A 21017-nucleotide genomic window follows, 5' to 3' on the forward strand; every position below is an offset into this window, starting at 1 on the left:
TTAATTTTCTAATACATTTTTCACTGATTTAACATTATATATATAAACATTATTTATAAAATTTTTAAAAATTATTCATAGTAAGAGCTTGTTTTTCAACGCTCGTAGGCATTCAAAATTATCAACTCGTTGCTCTCTTTAATATTTTAATGTTTCTGTTATGAAATCGGGTTATCGGGTTTTTTGCCACAAGTTTCTTGGGGAATAACACTGTTCCTATAAAGGTGTAGAAAAAACGTTATATAAAAATTACTAATAGAAGTATTTACACAGAAACTTAACGGATAACTCAGCAAATTTTTCAGCATATCCGCTAGAGATATTCATGTGCCAAGTGTTTATGACGTTTCGAATCGAGTTCTCCATGTTTTGAAACAATTTTTAACATTTTTTCCTTTATCATTATTTCTTATGAAATTTACTCACCTGCAATACCAATACTGAAGTACAACTACGCACTATTACAAAATTAAACACTAATTCAATATACCGCAATTTCGTCGTTGGAATATGAAATCTGCCACTATAATGAAGCTTTATGTGACACTATAAAAAGCAGACGCGTTGATTGACAATTTGTAAAGTTGCACTAAGAAAATACATAATCGGTTGAAAAGCACATAAATTATGTTGATATGAATAATATGTATAGTGCTTTCAAACTTGATAATCTCTATCCAACTATATGTTTATTCATGGTAACTTTAATATATTCTGAAGAAGAACTTACTCACATGGTAGTCATAACTATATCACTTCTCAACATTATAATGACCGAAAGTTTAATTTCACCTTACTTGTAATTGTCATTGGGACTTTTTCGTTCTTATTTTAATGATTGTCAGAATTACCACGCTAGAAAAGTCATAAAGACAAATAGTATAGTCAAGTAGTAAAGTTTTTGTCCTAGTGCTTATTACAATACAGATGGTGAATAATCTGTCATCATGGTCGTTACTATTATTTGAGTGCAAAGTTGAAATGACCATGAGGAACAGGTTGCGGTTATTGTAATATTTTTCCGATTGTACTAATTGATACAGATATATACAGATTTTTTATTTAGTCTAATACAAATTTTCTATGGAAATATTTGGCATCTCTGGCTCTCACATCCGCATGTTAGGGCTAACATCGCCCACGAAACGAAACATATGATTTTGACAGTTCTATTCGTCAGTCCTCAGTCGTGCTTCGTTGCGTTCGTTGGGAGGAGTTTGCTCGTGTTTTATAGAATTCCTGTTGAGTAATCCAAAACTAATCTGTTTTCAGGACCTGTTATTACAAACCAAAATTGTCATAACAATGGACGAGGAAAGTCGTCAACTGTTAGGAGATTGTTTCCTGCGGACCATTGTGAATCCTCGTGCAACGTAAGTATTTCACAACATTAGAATGAACCGAGTAACATTATGAAATAATTGTTTTATTATATCCCAACAGAAATGCCCCACTGGAACCTCCGCCAACAAAAGCACCGGTTAAAGCGGAACTGCAGGTTCTCCGGTTGAAGGAGGAATCACGGAACCTTATAATGGACACACTACGAGCTATTCACGGTGAAACGTTTCAATTGGGTGATATTACTAAATACGAAGACAAAGGAGGTCGTATGAAAAAGTCTTACTGGCAGGATCGAGGGAACCTAGTCGTACAGGGAGGATGCGATTATTCGTATGTGAAAAAAACCACCAACAGCGGTGAGGATAAATTTCGGATGTACGCATTGATCAAGCTGGAGAGTTACGGGTTTGCGAAACGGCACTGCGAGGAAGCCCTGGATCACTGTAACGGCGATGTTGATGATGCGTTGGGGATACTGTTTAGTAAGTACTTCCCTGCTCCGGTAGATTTACTTCAAATGGAATGTGATATGAACGACGAAGAACTCGCCCAAATGAGGAATGATGAAAAGGAAGCATTGGAATCGATTTACGATAAATTGTTTATTGAAAAAGAACGGAACCGTGTGTGGCAGTTGAAGTTTAAAATAGACCATTTGCTGGTTCACAGTCCTTCGGAAGTGAAAAAGTTGGAAAAGAGGAAACAGCAGGAAATTGAAGAGGAACGGCAAAGGCAGTTGGCAGCAAAGGCAAAGAAAAAACCTAAGAAGGAGCCTTGCTGGAACTTTGCTAAAGGAAAATGCAGATACGGTAATAAGTGTTATTTTTCGCATGGTGCAGAATCCGATGGGGAGGAATCGAGCAAAAAAGAAAAACAAAAGGAAGAAGAAGACCCAAGTTGGTTCTTCCTGGAAATTCGTTTCCATAAAAAGAGTAAATATCCTTTTGAAGCACCTTTACTATTTCTGAAGACTACTTGCGCAGATATTCCGCATCAATTATTGTTGCGAGTAGCGCGTATTCTAGTTCAGGAATCGATTAAAATTACCCAAGACGGAATGCCGTGTGTTTACACGATAGCAGAGCTGCTTCAGAATGACGAAGAAATTACCCGTTTCATTGAATTAGATCGCTACCGATTTCCGGATCCTCGTCGTTCACTTTTCTATGAACCCGAACTGGACTCCCTGAATAGCTTAACAATCGAAGATCTTCCAACGCATAACCAAATGGGCCTGACGCAGCGTTCGTGCGGTATAAAAACGAACCCAGAACAGCGGTTGAAGGATGATTTGAACATCATCCGCAAGTTTATGGACAAGCAGAAAAATGACGCCTACAAGGATATGCTCCGTCATCGACAGCAACTGCCGGCATGGTACAAAATGAATGAAATTATTACCTTCATCGAATCCTCTCCAGTTTTGGTAATTAGCGGCGAGACGGGTTGTGGCAAATCCACTCAAGTGCCTCAATTCATTTTGGATAATTGGCTGTTTCAGTCGTCGAAGCTGGACCGGAAGGTGCCGCACGTGGAAATCATCTGCACCCAACCGAGGCGGCTATCCGCCATCGGAGTGGCCGAACGAGTCGCCGAAGAGCGTGTGGAACGGATTGGAAATACCGTTGGGTATCAGATTCGATTAGAAAACAAAATTTCCACCTCGACTAGGCTTACGTTCTGTACCACGGGAATCCTGCTTCGTCGATTGCAGTCCGAACCCACACTGGACAACGTGACGCATATCATAGTGGACGAAGTACACGAACGATCTGAGGAATCCGATTTCCTACTGTTGATTCTGAAGGAATTGCTCGAGAAGCGACGCGATTTGAAGGTGATCCTCATGTCGGCAACGCTGAACTCGAATCTTTTTTCGTCGTACTTCGGAGACGTACCGGTACTGGACATTCCCGGGCGGACGTTTCCGGTGGAACAGCTGTTCCTGGAAGACATCCTGGAACGAAGTGGTTTTGTGCTAGAAACCGACTCGCAGTTTTGTCGGAAGCTGCGCAAAGGCGAAGAAGAACAATTGATGCAAGAACTGGAGTATGCGGATGTGAAGGCGTCCAACGCAGCCCCAGGCAAGAGCATCAAGGACGAGAATCTGAAGCTGGCCGATATGTTTGCGCGTTATTCGGGTAAGTTTTAGATCGTTAGATACTACGTCTGAATGGGTTGGGCCATAACAGAGGAATATTGATTAGTTGCAACCCAAGTAGCAGTTGTACCTTTTTCAAGTTGCATTCTCATGGATTGTGCAAGCATCATTCAAGGGTTTGTATAATTCCAACCATTTTGTGCGAAGTGTATCAAACCATGTTCTTCTTGTTATGTTTCGTCTTGGGCTGGCCAGTAGAGATGGTCGGGTATAGAAATTATTATACCCGAACCCGACCCGTACCCGAGTGGTCAGCAAAAAAATTTACCCGTACCCGATTAAAAATTAAAAAAATTACCCGTACCCGACCCGTACCCGATCAATAATAAAAAAAAATTACCCGTACCCGTACCCGACCCGAATGAGTAGTAAAAATTTTACCAGAATTCAGTATGGAAAAAATAAAGTGTTTTAGATATCGAGCCGTATCAGGCTCTAGTTGGTAAGAAAAATACATTAAAATGCTTGTTTACTTTTAAACATATAAATACACTGTGGAGCATGAATAATGTAATGTAACTTTTTTTTAAACATGAAAAAAAAACGTTTCATCCGAATTCAAAATTTATTTTTTCATATTAAAGTACAATCTCTCCGGGTAATTGTGGCATATAATTTCATTCAAATGGCTGCCTCGACTGGCCTTGCAGTACGCCATACGGTCGGTCCAGCTATTTAATACATTTTCGATTGTACATATGCAGCTTTATTTCAGCTATGGATGCACGAATGTTATCCTTCAAGGCTTGAATTGTCTCTGGCTTGTCCACATAACACTTATCTTTGACAGCCCCCCAAAGATAATAGTCTAACGCTGTCAAATCACAGCTCCGAGGCGGCCAAACGACATCCGAATTTCGACTGATAATTCGATCTTCGAAGACTGTGCGCAGAAGATCGATCGTAGCGTTGGCTGTGTGGTACGGAGCGCCGTCTTGTTGGAACGAAATAGTGTCCAAGTCTTCCTCTTCAAGTAACGGGAAGAATCAATCGCTAATCATGGCGCGGTAGCGCTCACCATTGACCGTGGGGGCGGCTCCTGCCTCATTTTCGAAGAAAAATGGCCCAATGATGCCGCCAGATCAAAATAAGCACGAAACCGTCACTCTCTGAGATCGGCTTCTCCATGATGACGTGCGGGTTTTCCGTCCTTAGATGCGACAATTTTGCTTATTAACTTACCCGCCGAGATGAAAATGTGCCTCATCCGAGAAGATGATTTTTTTGCACACATTCCGCAACATTATCATGATTTTGAAAGTAAAACTGCACTATTTTCACGCGGTCCTCAAGCGTATACACAACCATTTTCGTTCAGCGGAAGGATACAACTAAGTTTCTGTCAAATCAGAAGTGACATTGAGGTTACCAATGTCGAAATAACCGCTAGTTCAAAAACAAATGTTAGATGGCGGACCCTGTAGATTTTCAATGTCTTTGGTACTTTATACTCATTTACAAATGTCAACAAAAGGGAGTAATATCAACTCAAATTTTTCGAGAAGCATATTTACCCAAAATGTCGTAATACCCGTTGTATTCAATTTTGGTTAGGTATGGTTTTTACGAAACAGTGCGACTTTTGATCCAATTCTTTAGAACCGCAAGTAAGCGTGCTCGTTATCTTGACACACAAATAAAAATTCACATTCGAATCACTTGAAAAATCACTTAAAATAGTTCCAAATGTCAAATTGAATATTATACGTGACGAAAATGAATGTTATGCGAACATCCCCTAAAAAGGAATAGTGTGTTATCAGTTCGTTTACGTGAATTGACCAAAGAATCAAACAATGTACGTGTATTCCCGGTGTGAAAAATTCAACTTTGAACATGGTGAACAGTGAGTCCTTCAAGTGTAAGTAGTTTGAACATTCGTAGGAAATTTTTTTGGTTACAATTTTTTACTACAAAGCAAAATGAATTATGATTTTGATTTAAATTAATCTGTCAACTATGCCCGTTTTGTAAGCCTCACAAACCCACACCCACGATGTTATCGGTAGCTGGTGGTTTTTACAGAAATTGAACCGGTGGAACCCTCAACGAGTGAACACGGTGAAAATTTGAGTATTTCGCAAGAAAAGATTTTCACCCTTACTTTTGCGACTCCACGTTGTCACGCATCGAGATTTTCACTTGTAGTCCAGTGAAAAGAAACGAAAATTAACTAGCAATATAGCCCAACTTGCTGTGCCATCAATCGGTGTCATTTCAAGTGAGGTGACACCACCCAGAAGTGCAGAATAAGAAGAACTTCTATGCAGATTTTCTGAAATAAATGTTCATGTTTTTATGGTAAGAATCCTAATGATTTTTATGAAAATGTTGAAAATCTCCAACCAATATTTAAAATAACAGTTTTCTGGTATCGGAATGTGATATGAGTACTACACTACATTTTATATACTGCCCATACTTGCATATCAGCCCCATATGGGAAATCGGCATGTTGAGAAAAAGACGATCAAAAGTTTATTTCCAAATTTTTTTTATATATTGTGCTCCCTAATGCTGGTCCCGGGTTGGCGGTTCAATACATAGGACGCTGGTCTTACAAGCCAGCTGTCGTATGTTCGAGCTCCGACCTGGAAGGATTCTTAGTGTCAGTAGGATCCATAGTACTAGCCATGTAATGATTCTGTACGCTAAGAATCGGCTGCGAAGTCTGTTGAAACAGAAAGGCTAAACTCCACGAAAGGAATGTAATGCCAAGACTTTGCTTTGCTCCCTAATGCTAAATCTTGGTATTATTACATGAAATATCGTTAATACACCTTTGCTGTTGCAATATTGCAACAAATGGAATTATTGAAATTTTGCACTAAATGGGACTGATATGCGGGTACTTTAGCATATGGGACACAGAAATGAGTTGATATTTTTTTATATTTTACTGAACAAACCCTCAACTTTCATTGCAATTTCTGAGAGTATATTGAGGAAAGACTGCTGAGAGTATATTGAACTGCCAATGCCAACTTAGCGAGCCCAAACCCCTAAATGATCAGAATCTGCCGGACAGTAAATCACCACTTGTTTTCGCCTAAGACGTCTGAATAGATAAAACGCTTCGGTGTTTTCGTTGTACTACGAATGATATTTAAATAGAGTAAATATTACGTCTGCTTCAAATTGGTTTTTCAATAACCTACCTGACCTACCCGGCGTTGTTCGGAAATGTTTCGTAAAGACAAGACTGCAATTAAAGGGTGATCAGTGTTCGAAATTTCAAGCCGTCGTAAGCTCCCAGAATTCATCGTCAGTTCAATAATCGTACCTAGTCATTTGTAGTTTTCCTGGTCAGTTTCAAGTGCCAAATAGTCTCTCTGCTTCATTGTCTTCGCAAATGCGAATGAATAGAATTATAAATGGAGTAAAGCATTAAAAATGAAAACTAAAGGAGGAAACTTTCAATTGATGTGCATTACAGAATACACATCAATTGAAAGTTGCCTATATTGAAATATCAATTACAGAATTGATATTTCAGCTATCTAATTAGTCTTTCATCTATTCTGCCCATACTTGCATATCAGTCCCATATGGAAAATCGGCATGTCGAGAAAAAGACGATTAAAATTTTATTTTCGAATTTTTTGATTTATTGTGCTACCTAATGCTAAATTATGGTATTATTACATGAAATATCGGCAATACACTTTCGCTATTCCAATATTGCAACAAATGAAATTATTGAAATTTGCACTGAATGGGACTGATATGCGGGTACTTCACAAATGGGACCGACATGAGTTGATATTTTTTGCACATTTTACTGAACTCACCCTCAACTTTTAGAAGGATAGTTTGCATTCCTCAAGCTAACTCAATATTGGCGAAAATCGATATGGGACTGATATGCGAGTATGGGCAGTTTTGTCTTGAACCAATTCGAATGTTTACATAAACCTCATTTAAAGGCCGCTCTCACACTATTGAAAGAGATATTTTGTTACTTCGAGAGATCAACTGACGGTGGTGAAACTGAGCTTCGATTGGATGTGTGAAGAGTGAAGAACTGAAAGCGTGCTCGTTAGGTACGCCAGGGAACGTTGTGTGTGTCAGAGTGTGAAGTTTACTGCAGTAGGGTGATCGTCAATGTGTTCCACATTCAGTTTCAATTGAATTGAATGAAGTTTTACTGCACTGCTCACTATTATTGAATCTGTAATCTGTATCTCTCATATTATTTTCAAAGAAACATACAAAGTTTCAGATGAACGAAATCAAAAAGGTTAATACCAGGATAAAACAAATGATATATACAGGGTCCGGCACTCGAAGTGTAACCAATTAAAAAGGCCATACATTCAGTTTGGAAAATTACTTTTACTTAATTCAAAGTACAAAATGTGTAAAAATAATGCAAAATTCAGAATCAATTCACTTTTGCTCGATATGACCACCTTTTGCCTTGACTTGATGACTTGAGAGAGCGTAGAAGTTGCTTCGTTTGGCCGAAAGCGGTCAATTTCCGAACATTGTATTTTCTGACGAGAAAATTTTTCCAATTGAGCAATTCGTAAACTCTCAAAACGATAGGGTTTACTTGACCGACCGTTCATACGAGAATTTGAGTCATCGATTGGCCACCAGGAGGCAGCACCCGCAACAGATAATGGTTTGGGCCGCTGTAACCGCAGATGGGCGCTCTCCAATCGTTTTCATCGAGCCTGGCGTCAAGGTAAATGCGACATATTATCGGGAAAGTATTCTGAAGGTTGTTTTGAAGCCGTGGGCAGACAAACATTTCGGTGGCAGACCATGGACATTTCAGCAGGACTCGGCACCGTCTCACAAAGCTCGAGTGAACCAAGAATGGCTGAAAAACAACGTTCCGAACTTCATCACGTCCACACAATGGCTCTCGAATTCACCAGATGCGAATCCAATGGATTATTCTCTTTGGGCCATTTTGGAGAGCAAAGTCCGAACTAAAAGATACACCAGTCTCGAGGCGCTGAAAAAAGTTATTGTCCGCGAGTGGGCCAAAATACCTGCAAGTCACATTCGGCCAAACGAAGCAACTCCTTCGCTCTCTCAAGTCATCAAGTCAGGGCAAAAGGTGGTCATATCGAGCAAAAGTGAATTGATTCTGAATTTTGTATTATTTTTACACATTTTGTACTTTGAATTAAGTAAAAGTAATTTTCCAAACTGAATTTACGGCCTTTTTAATTGGTTACACTTCGAGTGCCGGACCCTGTAAAATAGAAGAACGAAAGAACGGTTCAACAGAACTAATTCTTTCGGTAGAACTATTAAATTTTGCGCGATTCTTTGTAATGAACGGTTTTGCCCATCTCTAGAATACACTCCTAGTTTGAATCCTGAGAGTCTTAAGAACTACTGATTTTGAAGAAAGCCTTAACAAACTTATTTAGTGGTTGTCTTAGACCGAATAGTTCGGATAATAAGAATTTCAATTTTAGTTATAAGGCTTTAAACTTAATTCTTTATTGTTTGGCTTTCAAATGACTGATGGTATTTCTGGCTACCTAGAAAACACTAACAATAATTGAATTTGGGGTAAAAGCTGCACTTAAGAGAGAGCATGAAGTCTGAATAAAATGTGCTGATTTTTAATGCTGTATTCCAGCTATGTTTCTTGTTTTAATCATACTGTTACCTCGAATTAATTTGAAATAATCAAAAAGATTGAGTTTTTATCTTGAAGAGCTAGTACATACGAATACAATTAGTAGCAAAGTAACAGACGAAATAAAGATGGAATACATTGAGCTGGATGGTGCTGTTGGTTCTAAAGATGAATATTTGGACAAATTGTGGATGAGGTTATTTAAATTTATTATTATTTAAATCTTCTATTAAACAAATCCTCATACTTAAACAAAAACGTTTTGAATGTCTTGTGGCTCAGCGTTTTGTTGATAATGCTATATTGAATGCTGGGAGCGTAATTAACAAAACAGCACTCAAAATCATATAATCGATACAAGGATGCTGTCGAACCAAAGAAAAAGTTTCTAATCAAGATAAGAGTTTATATTTTCACTCTGCAGATCTCCACCTGTGAACCCTTTTCACAACCGGAAGTCGGATCCGGATGAAATGGGACCACAAGAAAATCGATTTAGCCATCTCTGAGAAAATTGATCGCTCAAAAACGTTACATACATACACTGCACATACTCGCATATCAGTCCCATATCGATTTTCGCCAATATCGTGTTAGCTTGATGAATGAAATCTATTCTTAATACACTCTCAGAAATTCCAAAATGTGAAAAAACTATCAACTTATGTCTGTCCCATATGCAAAGTACCCGCATATCAGTCCCATTCAGTGCAAATTTCAATAATTTCATTTGTTACAATATTGGAATAGCAAAGGTGTATTACCGATATTTCATGTAAAAATACCATGATTTAGCGTTAGGTAGCACAATAAATAAAAAAACTCGGAAATAAAATTTTGATCTTTTTCTCGACATGCTGATTTTCCATATGGGACTGATATGCAAGTATGGACAAAACATACATACACGATTTCTTATCTTTACGAACTGATTGGAATGGTATATGACACTCAGCCCTCCGGGCCTTGGTTCCAAAATCGGTTTTCGCAGTGATTGCATAACTTATCTATATGGGAAAGCTAAGGACGACTTCTTCCCATTGTTATGTGCACTTGGCATAATGAATATTTCCTATGTCTAAATCGGGATACCCAAAAAATACTTTATTTCTCAACTCTCGATGTTCTTTCGGATATGGGATTTCTAGAAATATCCAAAAAAATACTGAACATAGGCGATTTGAGCCTGTTCTAAAAACCGGGAATTTTTTGTCTCGCGCACCGGGAGAACCGGGAAATTGAAATCGGCAATTCACTTGCCACCCTGCAATTGTGGGATATGGATACGACTAGAGTGACTATAATCAGAGTGGCGACAGCTGTTCGTTTGGAATGACAGCTCCCAGTTCCAAACGAGCAAACGACCTGTCAATTCAATGTAAAGCTAATGGAATGTTTTGAATTGTTGCCAAAATTACGGATGAGATGTCATCACTCTGGTTATAGGCACTCTAGATACGACAACACTATACAAATGATCAGTGTGTCTGAAGGGTTTCGTACTTGACAGCTACGTCAACGTTAGCACGTGCGTCTACCAATATTTGGCGCAGCAATCCTTGACCACGAACGAGGACAAGCACCTATTGACATCGGGCTCTTACAACTACAAGCCGCTGTAAAGGTAAGACGTGGTTTCGCAAAATTTAATGCACGGATTGATTCCTTACAGTTCCATCGGCAGATATTACAACAATAGACTATTTGTGTTGAAAATTTGAGTAAAACGATTATATTAATAAATGATTTTTCTATTCTTTTGAGCTTCGAAAAAAGTTATTCAATTTTTTCCATCGACTCGATTCTGTTAGAGTAACTTGCATGATTCTGCGCAGTCTCATAATAAAGTCAACCAAGAGTTACTTCTAATTCAATTTCGGTTCCACGTTTCGTTCATTTGTTTCAATAAGGAGTGTATCAATAAGTAGTTAGCAACATTCAAGCAGTTTTTACTCTGAAATGGCTTAATTTTTGCAGCGTGTTTTAAAGTGACATGTTTGTTTACATGTTAATAACAGCTGCGCAATCGATTGGTTTCGGTACGGTTTACGGTCGTTTCAATGATGAGTCGAATTGATCCGGAAACGCGAAAAAAAATTCTGCACACTTGGTGCTCAGAGAGTGGTGTTACGTACAACGAAATTGCAGAACGGGTGAAAGTGCACCACACCAGTGTCAAAAATATTATCGAGAAGTTCGGTAAGATCCTTTCCATAAAGGATTTGCCCCGATCCGGTAGGAAAACGGGTCCCAGCCAGCCCGGCCCCGGGGACTTAAAAGTGGTTGAGTACATCAGGAAAAACCCATCGGCGTCAACGCGGGATTTGGACAAGCAGTTCAACACCAGCATCGGGATGATTCAACGGATCAAAGTTCGGAACTCCCTGAAAACGTACATGAAACAGAAGATGCCGAAAAAGTCCCTGGTATAGCAAGTTCAGGCCAAAACAAGAGCGCGAAAACTGTATAACCGGATTCTACAGAATAAAGACGGATGCATCCTGATCGACGACGAAACCTACATCAAGGAAGACTCTCGAGCGCTGCCCGGACCACAATATTATACGAAATCGGTGTATCAGGACCTGGACGATGCTGACACCACGGTGGCGATGAAAAATTTTGGGCAGATAGTCTGGCAAGCAATTTGTACCTGTGGATTGCGGTCGTCGATTTTCTTCACGAAGGGCACAATTAACGCCAAGGTGTACGAGGAAGAATGTTTGAAGAAGAGAATGCTGCCACTGTACAGAAAGCATAAGGCTCCTCTCTTCTGGTCGGATTTGGCTTCAGCCCACTACGCCAACTCCGTTCTACATTGGGTTGTCAAAAAATAATGTACAATTCGTGCAAAAGGACATCAACCCACCGAACTGCCCGGATCTTCGGCCAATTGAAAGGTATTGGGCAATTGTCAAGTGGCACTTTCGGAAGGAAGGTACAGTGTCCCAAAACATGCAGGAGTTAAAAAAAACTGGGCAGCTGCCACCAGGAAAGTCACAAAAGTCACTGTGCAGAATTTAATGAAGAATGTCAAGTCCAAAGTGCGAGCGTTTCACAGAAACTAGGATTTTTTCAATATAATCAGTAAAATGCATAAAAATGTAATTTTTCTACAATATATCGAAAACTGATGTCAAAATATGTTTTTTTTTCGCTTTTTTATTCAATAATCAATGTTGCTAACTACTTTTCGATACACTCCTTAAAGGATCCATTTTTAGTTTGAATAAAATATCGTTTTGCCTTTCTCATATAGAAAGGTTATGCAATCACTGTGAAAACCGACTTTTAAACCGAGGCCGGCCGAGTTTCATATACCATTCGACTCAGTTCGTCGAGTACGCAAAATGTCTGTGTGTGTATGTGCGTATGTGTGTATGTAACGTTTTTTTTTTGCACTAACTTTTCTCGGAGATGGCTGAACTGATTTTCACAAACTTAGATTCAAATGAAAGGTCTTATGGTCCCCCAGGAATTCATGAATTTCATCCGGATCTGACTTCCGGTGCGGATCGGTCTAGGTATCCGGTATACCGAAAAACAACAAATTTTGCAGTCTGTAATTCCGAAACCAGAAGTCGTATCCGGATGAAATTCGGTAAAATTATAGGATTATAAGACTTTTTATTTGAAGCTAAGCTTATGAAAATCGGTCCAGCCATCACCGAGAAAATCGTGTGCACATTTTTGTTACACACACATAGACGAACTGAGTCGAATGATGCAATTTTTTTTCTTTGTCCATCCGTCCAACCGAACGGACGTGTTCACGGGACTCGTGTCGCAGTATATCGCGCGCGTATATTTAAACTTTTTTATTTCGACGCAAACGTGCAAGTAGGCACTCTTTTTTAAATAGTAATCATTTTTTAACATACCGTCGCGTAAACATGGAGAAGTGCGGAATTAGTAATTGTACTGTCTACGACAATCGCTATCTCTGGAAGTGTCACGGAAAGTGCAATCGAAAATTTCATGCAGCCTGCGTGGGAACACAGAGAAACCACGAAGAATTATTAAGGACCTTCATGGTACCTCTCTGTATTGACTGTCAGCAGGAATTTGCCGAAGAACTGCAAATGAAAAAACTTATTCATCAACAGCAGGAATTGAACCAAACAGTCCGTGCCCAAATTGAAGCAAACCATGCTTTATTCGCACAAATAAAAAGCATGAAAGTATCACATGACGCTCTCGACAGCATGGAATCTCTTTTGCTGAAGCTAGAAACGGACATAAAAAATGTAAACATTAATACATGCAACGCGGCCAGTAAAGTCATAAATCGCATTTCATCACTTTTGAATGAACGCGACGAAACTTTTTTAGCTGACATAAAAACCGCCAACAAGCAACTGTCCACTAAGACAGAAGTAAACCTTGAAAAAGTGTTTACTTTTTTCGAAAACAAAATTGACGGCGTGCAAACAAATATTAATGAAATAAAAAGTATCGACCCACCATGCAGCTTATCATCGAAAGAATTTTTGGACGACATCAAAGCACTGTGCAATGAAGCAATAATGAAGAAAGAGCAAGTCCCTCAAGCTCATCCATGTATTGATGAAGAAATGGGAATCAGTGCCCAGTATGCTAAACCTTCGGAAGAAAAAGCTGACTCGAAAGTCACGTCAGGCTGGCGCTTCATCGGCAGCAAAAAAATATGGAAATGCGACTGGAGCGAGTATGACAAAAAACAGCGCACTCGACGACTGCAAGAAAAACAAGCAGAAAAAGCAAACCTCAGACGAAAACATCGGAAGCGGAAACAGCAAAATAATACAAATTACAGTATACGCAGTAAAAACAACAACTACACCAACAACAGCAGCAGCAGCAACAACAACAACAACGACAATAATGTGCACTACAACAGCAACTTGAACACTAATAGTAACAATACCTGCCACAACAATAACAATAATGTGTCATTACAATATACCTTACCCTTGGACAAAGACTTACTAGCAGCTGCACGGGTTCAATTCTCCGGGAATCCAGGTGCAGATATTGCCTCAAAATTCATAAATTTTCAAAAAGGTGAAACAATCAACCCTTACAAAGGAACAAGAAGTATTCAAAACAACACTACTCCGGTCTTAGGAAGTAATGACATCAAAGCTGCCCCACCCACATCTTCAATATCACAGAACATAAATACGTCTGCAATATCACAGGACATGAATACAGACAGCCAATTCGAAATTGATCCAATGCGTCCTCCAATTGTACGTCTTACTTCACAATCTGCAAATGGCGACGAACGCTTCTTAAAAGCAAGGCTTCGTGACCCGAAAATAATGCACGTCGTCCGTCTGTATTTGTCATACATGAAAAATCAACAACCTACAGTATGCATCGAGGGTATGACACCAACTAGTATAAAAATGCTATTAGCGTCAGAAGGCCTTCCAACAACACCTGACCACCTCCTACGAATCTTCATCGAAATGCATCAGGAATATGGAATGAAACCTAAGGAAGCGCTGGCCGACCTGGACTCTTATGGGAAATTTTTGACAAGTGAACGTACCCGCCGACTCCAACTAATCCGGGAAGCCGAACACAATTTTACAAGGCCGAATTTTCGGAAATAACGACGCCCTTTGACGAAGGTATAGAAACAGGAATTAGTAATGTAAGTATTCCAGAATTCTCAAAAACTTCTTCGCTTCACAGACAAAATGTGACTGAAATTTTGGTCTATTGCCAAAATTTCAACCGCATGAAAAGCCCGGCCAAAATGAAAGAAATTCACCAAAATTCAATAACCTCCTCTTTCGACGTAATCCTTGGAACTGAAAGCAGCTGGGATGAAAGTGTAAGAAGCGAAGAAGTATTTGGAAATAATTTTAACGTATTTCGGCACGACCGAAATTTATCTCTCTGTCAGAAAAAATCTGGAGGTGGAGTCCTTATAGCCATTAACTCTTGCTTTACTTCTGAAGAAATTATTACTCCTAAATATAAAGAATTTGAGCATGTATCGGCCAAAGTCTCAATATTGGGAGAAGAACATATTTACTGCTCTGTCTACTTCCCATCCGAAAATGCGAACAAATTCTCTTTTGAATTATTCTTTCAATCTTTAGACACAATTATTTCGAATATGGAACCTGAAGTAAAGCTTCATATTTTTGGCGACTTCAATCAACGTAATGCGGACTTCATTTCTGACATTGAAAATGAATCAATCTTACTTCCAGTCGTAGGAGAAAACGAAACATTGCACTACTTTTTCGACAAAATTTCTAATTTTGGCCTACATCAAGTAAACTCCGTAAAAAATCAACAAAACGCATATTTAGACCTTCTTTTCACAAATTGCACAGAAGACTTTTGTGTGAATGCATCAAATCTGCCATTATGGAAAAATGAAGCATTTCACACTGCAATTGAATATTCATTATTTACACACAATGCATCCCTTCCCTACGACTTGGAATATGAGGAAGTGCCGGAATACAATAAAATTGACTTTGAAGTAGTCAAGTGTAGACTAAGTATAATAAATTGACGGAACATACTGAGTACAGAAGGAAATGTCGACGTCGAAGTAAACAAATTTTATCACATTATAAACAAAATATTAGCCGAAACTTTGCCTATGAAAAGAAGAAGAAAAAATCATAACAGCAAATTACCTGTATGGTTCAATTCACAACTAAAACATTTGAAAAATAGGAAACAAAAAGCACACAAAACTTACAAACAAGAAAAAAGTGACGCTCATCTTCAAAATTACTTAAATCTATGCAATCAACTTAAAATAGCCATTAACACAGCACATGAAGAATATAACCGCAAAATTGAAAACGAAATAAAGACTTGCCCTAAGAACTTTTTTAACTACACAAAAACTAAACTAAAAAGCAACAATTTTCCATCTCAAATGCACCTCGACGAACATGTAGGGAAAAATACTACAGAAATCTGCAATCACTTTGCAAATTTTTTCCAAGAAGTATATACATCTTATTCAGAAACTGACCGTGACCGTGAATACTTCTCTTTCATACCTGCATTTTCCAACTCCATCTCTGTAAACTATCTATCAGAACATGACATTTCGACAGCACTGAAAAACTTAGACGCTTAAAAAGGGCCTGGACCTGACAGTATACCACCAATATTCTTAAAAAATCTAGCTGAAGAACTTACACTACCACTACAACTACTTTTTAACTTATCACTTAATAAATGTACTTTTCCTAAAGCATGGAAATCTTCCTTTCTTGTACCAATATTTAAATCTGGTGCAAAATCTAGCATTCGGAACTACCGTGGAATAGCCATTATCTCATGCATTCCAAAATTATTTGAAAAAATTGTAAATGAAAAACTTTTTCATCAACTTAAAAATGTAATAACAAACAAACAACATGGCTTTTTTAAAGGCCGCTCAACTACAACAAATCTCTTAGAATTTATGACATTCACTCTGAATGCAATGGACGCCGGAAACTACGTAGAAACTCTTTACACTGACTTTAGCAAAGCCTTCGACCGTATTGACATACCTTTACTTCTGCACAAATTACAAAAATACGGCATAAAACATACTCTTCTCGAATGGCTCAAATCATACTTAACGAATCGTGTACAGGTAGTCCGCTTCCAAAAAATTCTGTCTGAACCAATTAATGTAACATCTGGCGTACCTCAGGGTTCTCACTTAGGGCCTCTCCTTTTCATTTTACATATAAACGACATTTCCTTCATACTCAAAAATCTGAAAGTGCTTATATATGCAGACGACATGAAACTCTTCATGGAAATTAAAAATATTAACGACGCTGTAATATTCCAGAACGAAATCAATCTATTCCACATTTGGTGCTGCAAAAGTCTACTCCAACTCAATGTAAAAAAATGTAACTCAATAACTTTCAGTAGGAAAAATGAAACTATACCTATAAACATACATCTAGGAAATCAACTTGTAGAAAAATGTAAAATTGTAAGAGATTTAGGCATAATCTTAGACTCCAAGCTCACTTTTGTGGAACACTACAATACCATAATCAATAAAGCTAATAGCATGCTGGGCTTTATTAAACGCTTCAGTCATAACTTTCAGGACCCATACACAATTAAATTATTATACACTACATATGTCAGACCTATTTTGGAATATTGCAGCCTAGTATGGAATCCATACAATATTATTCACGAAGAACGCATCGAATCTATTCAAAAACAATTTCTTTTATATGCACTTCGTAAATTAAACTGGACAGCATTTCCTCTACCATCATATGAAGCACGCTGCATGCTCATCAATATACATACACTTAAAGAACGCCGCGACTTTGCAATGCTTTATTTCATCAGCGACATTATTTCTCAACGCATTCAATCAGCTCCATTATTATCGCAATTAAATTTTTATATACCTAGCCGTCAATTACGTTCCAGGAAATTATTTTTAGAAAAACAAGCTAGAACAAATTATGCAAAATTCAGTCCAGTCAATCGAATAATGCGCCATTACAATCAATACTGCGAACATCTTGACCTTACTATGTCTAAAAATCAAATCAAATCTCAGCTTTGTCGTAGAAATAATGCGTAGTATGTAAGTGAACATTGTAAACAATTTATATGTAGTCTACATTTGCTTGACGAAATAAATAAATAAATAAATAAAATAAATATTACCTTTCTATAAATTGATTGTTGATCATTTGGAATGTCAACACAATGAAAAATTAATTGTTCTGTATTAGATTAATTGACTTTATTTTCTTTTCATTTGCAGATTACTCCAAACCAACGTGCAAAACCCTCTACCTGATGGACCCGTTGCGTATCAATCCGGAGCTGATCGAGCATGTTCTGCGCTACATCGTCGAAGGAACCGATCACGGTTGGCCCCGGGAGGGAACGATTTTGGTTTTCCTACCAGGTCTAGCCGAAATTAAAACCATTCACGAGACACTGTGCGATAGTAAATTGTTTGGTCCACGGGAAGACAAGTTCATTCTGGTGCCGCTTCACTCTAGCCTGAGCAACGAAGAGCAAACGTTGGTGTTCAGAAAGGCCCCGAAAGGAAAGCGGAAAATTGTACTTAGTACCAACATTGCCGAAACGTCGGTTACGATCGACGATTGTGTGTTCGTGGTGGATTGCGGGCAGATGAAGGAAAAGAGTTTTGATTCAAATCGAAATATGGAATCTTTGGACGTGGTTTGGGTTTCGCGGGCAAATGCCTTGCAACGGAAGGGTCGAGCCGGTCGTGTTATGCCGGGTGTTTGCATACATCTGTTCACCAGGCCACGTTTCACGAATCACATTCTGTCGCAACCAGTGCCGGAAATTCATCGAATACCCCTGGAACCGTTGCTGCTGAGAATCAAAACACTTCACACGCTGCACGGGAGATCTCTGAAGGATGTTTTGGGTGCAACCATTGAACCACCGAGCGAGGAGAACATCGTAGCCGCCAAAAAACGTTTGATTGATGTGGGTGCCTTCGATTTGGAGGAACAGTTGACGCCTCTGGGACATCACTTAGCCACTCTGCCGGTCGATGTGCGGATAGGAAAATTAATGCTTTTCGGTGCAATTTTCCAGTGCTTAGACAGCGTGCTAACGATTGCCGCTTGTTTGAGCTTCAAAAGTCCGTTCGTATCGCCGTTCAGCAAACGAGATGAGGCCGACAGTCGCAAGCGTCTGTTTGGCATAGCCAACAGTGACCATTTGACCATGCTGAACGCGTATCGTAAGTGGAAAGATACAACCAAACGAAGTCGTTATGCCGCCCAATGCTACGCGGAAGAGAATTACCTTTCTTCGAAAACACTTCAAACGATTGGTGAAATGAAATATCAATTCCTGGAGTTGCTCATTTCGATTGGATTCGTTCCGGTAGACCTGTCCGGTCGACGGGGGAAGTTCGTCAAAGACGAAATACTTGAGCTTACCGGGGCTGAAATTAACGCAAACGGTGACAACAATCGACTGCTCGCGGCCATCCTTTGTGCGGCGCTCTATCCAAACGTCATCAAAATCCTTACACCGGAGAAAAGTTTCATCAGCGGAGCAGGAGGAGCCGTACCAAAACAACCTCAACCTTCCGATTTACGCTTCAAAACCCAACAGGACGGGTACGTCTTTCTGCACCCATCGTCCATCAACTCCCGGTTTGGTCACTTCAATTCTCCCTACTTGGTCTACCAGGAAAAGGTGAAAACCACACGAATCTATATCCGCGAGACAACCATGGTCCCCCTGTTGGCGATGGTGCTCTTTTCCGGAAGTGATCTGAGAATCGAACTGCACGGTGGAGATTTCGTGATTCTGCTGGAAGATGGTTGGATTGTGCTGCAGGCGGAAACCCACGAGGTAGCCGAAATGATGAAGTTCCTGCGGTTGGAGCTGGCCAAAATGCTAGCACTAAAGATCGCTGATCCACTGTTGAATCTGACCAATCACGAACACGGCCGGAAGGTGATCGGGACGATCGTACAGTTGATCAACAAGGAGTAAGAAGCCAACTGTTGTAATGTGATTGCTATGTTGAACTAGTTTTTTTTATGCTGTCAAGGTATGACCTAGAGAAATGTACCGCATATATGTTATGTATTTAAAAAAATATACGCAAATATATTGAAAATGTTTATACGTTTGTGTACTTGGGGTTCTGGTGGATATCCGGTAAATTCCTAACTTCGCTTACTGTGTCTGTACGACCAGTCTATATCTACTAACAGACTGATAAACGTTTCTTAGTCCAATCAATGGAATCCGTCCAGTTTCTCGAATTTCAAGTAAAGTCGTCTGAGCAAGATGCCCCAACGCATGATACGATGATAGGCGATCAGTGGTAGAATGTGATCAATGAGTAGAGTTACCATCTGTACGGACCTCGCCCGTCAGTGCCGAGCCTAGAGCTACTTGCCGGGCTGCCGGGCCGCAAGTATATGGAGCATTGTACTTGGTTCAAATGTCCGGAAATAACAAATAAAGTATCCTAAAGAAATGGTAATCGATCGCTAAACATTCTAGTACTCGTGAAACCAACATTCCACTGATTTGATTAAAAAAATGTAGGTCCAAAAATATCTAACCTTCAAAATTTCACATATTTTTGAAGATTTTTCATGTTTAATCGTAGTTTACACTAAAAAAATTAGTAGTAATCATTTTGAAATCGATTTTCCTCCACTCCGGGTTTACTTCTACTGCTGATATCTATTTGTACTATTGAATAAACGAAAAAATCGTTGCAAATCACTACCCGGTAGATTTTGTCGACCCGCATCGGTCCGATCATCGGACCGATTGAGCACGATATCGACTCAATCGTAGCGCTTCAATCAGCCCGTCGTCGGACAATTATGTACCATTTGAATCAACCGCGTCAACCTGAGAAAGCATTACGCTTTCATTTTGTATCGCTAGAGATACACAATGTAAGCTTTGATCTTACTCGAAAAGCAACCAAAAGTTTTCGTGTACGATGCGTCCGATGCTCGGATTTACTGGGTACTGACAATATAAAAATTTTCGGAAGAACCACCTCCCTGCTATGGAAGCTGGTTCATGAAATCAACGTATTTTGCTTTGGTGGCGTTGTTGTCAACAATAGGTTAAGCTGCGTTCATACCATTTTGATGCGCACAGTACATAGTTATAGAAATTATGACACATACTGAAAATCTCAAAATTTTCAATCCGCAGCAGAGAAATCAAAAGTCGAAGAATTTTTTTATCGGCAACCGTGGGGTAATACTTATTGTCTTGTAAAAAAAAGTGTTATTAAGGCACAGTGCGGATAGCTTTAAGATGCCAAGGATATTATCTTATCATTATTATGTAGTGGCTGGAGAGTTAGGTGGTTTGGTTTTACAGATGACTTTTCTTCGGAATGGCTGTGGCCGCATGTTTGTCCTTGTGGGT

General features: G+C 39.2%; 1 protein-coding gene across 1 annotated transcript; it reads left to right on the forward strand.

The window, feature by feature from the left end:
* The first annotated feature begins 1199 nt into the window (after positions 1–1199).
* On the forward strand, positions 1200–19712 carry LOC131429155 (putative ATP-dependent RNA helicase DHX57). Its single transcript, XM_058593202.1, has 3 exons — positions 1200–1373; positions 1444–3485; positions 17875–19712. Exons 1-3 carry the CDS (start codon positions 1306–1308, stop codon positions 19602–19604), a joined length of 3840 nt encoding a protein of 1279 aa, XP_058449185.1. The 5' UTR covers positions 1200–1305; the 3' UTR covers positions 19605–19712.
* Positions 19713–21017: the final 1305 nt, after the last annotated feature.

Source organism: Malaya genurostris, chromosome 2 (genome assembly GCF_030247185.1).
Source record: "Malaya genurostris strain Urasoe2022 chromosome 2, Malgen_1.1, whole genome shotgun sequence".
NCBI classification, from domain to species: domain Eukaryota; kingdom Metazoa; phylum Arthropoda; class Insecta; order Diptera; family Culicidae; genus Malaya; species Malaya genurostris.

Bases quoted from the DNA above. Each gene is read 5' to 3' on its own strand.
- LOC131429155 (XM_058593202.1), top strand. From the start codon at position 1,306: ATGGACGAGGAAAGTCGTCAACTGTTAGGAGATTGTTTCCTGCGGACC. The intron at 1,374-1,443 runs GTAAGTATTTCA...ATATCCCAACAG, and splicing joins ATTGTGAATCCTCGTGCAAC to AAATGCCCCACTGGAACCTC. The intron at 3,486-17,874 runs GTAAGTTTTAGA...TTTCATTTGCAG, and splicing joins TATGTTTGCGCGTTATTCGG to ATTACTCCAAACCAACGTGC.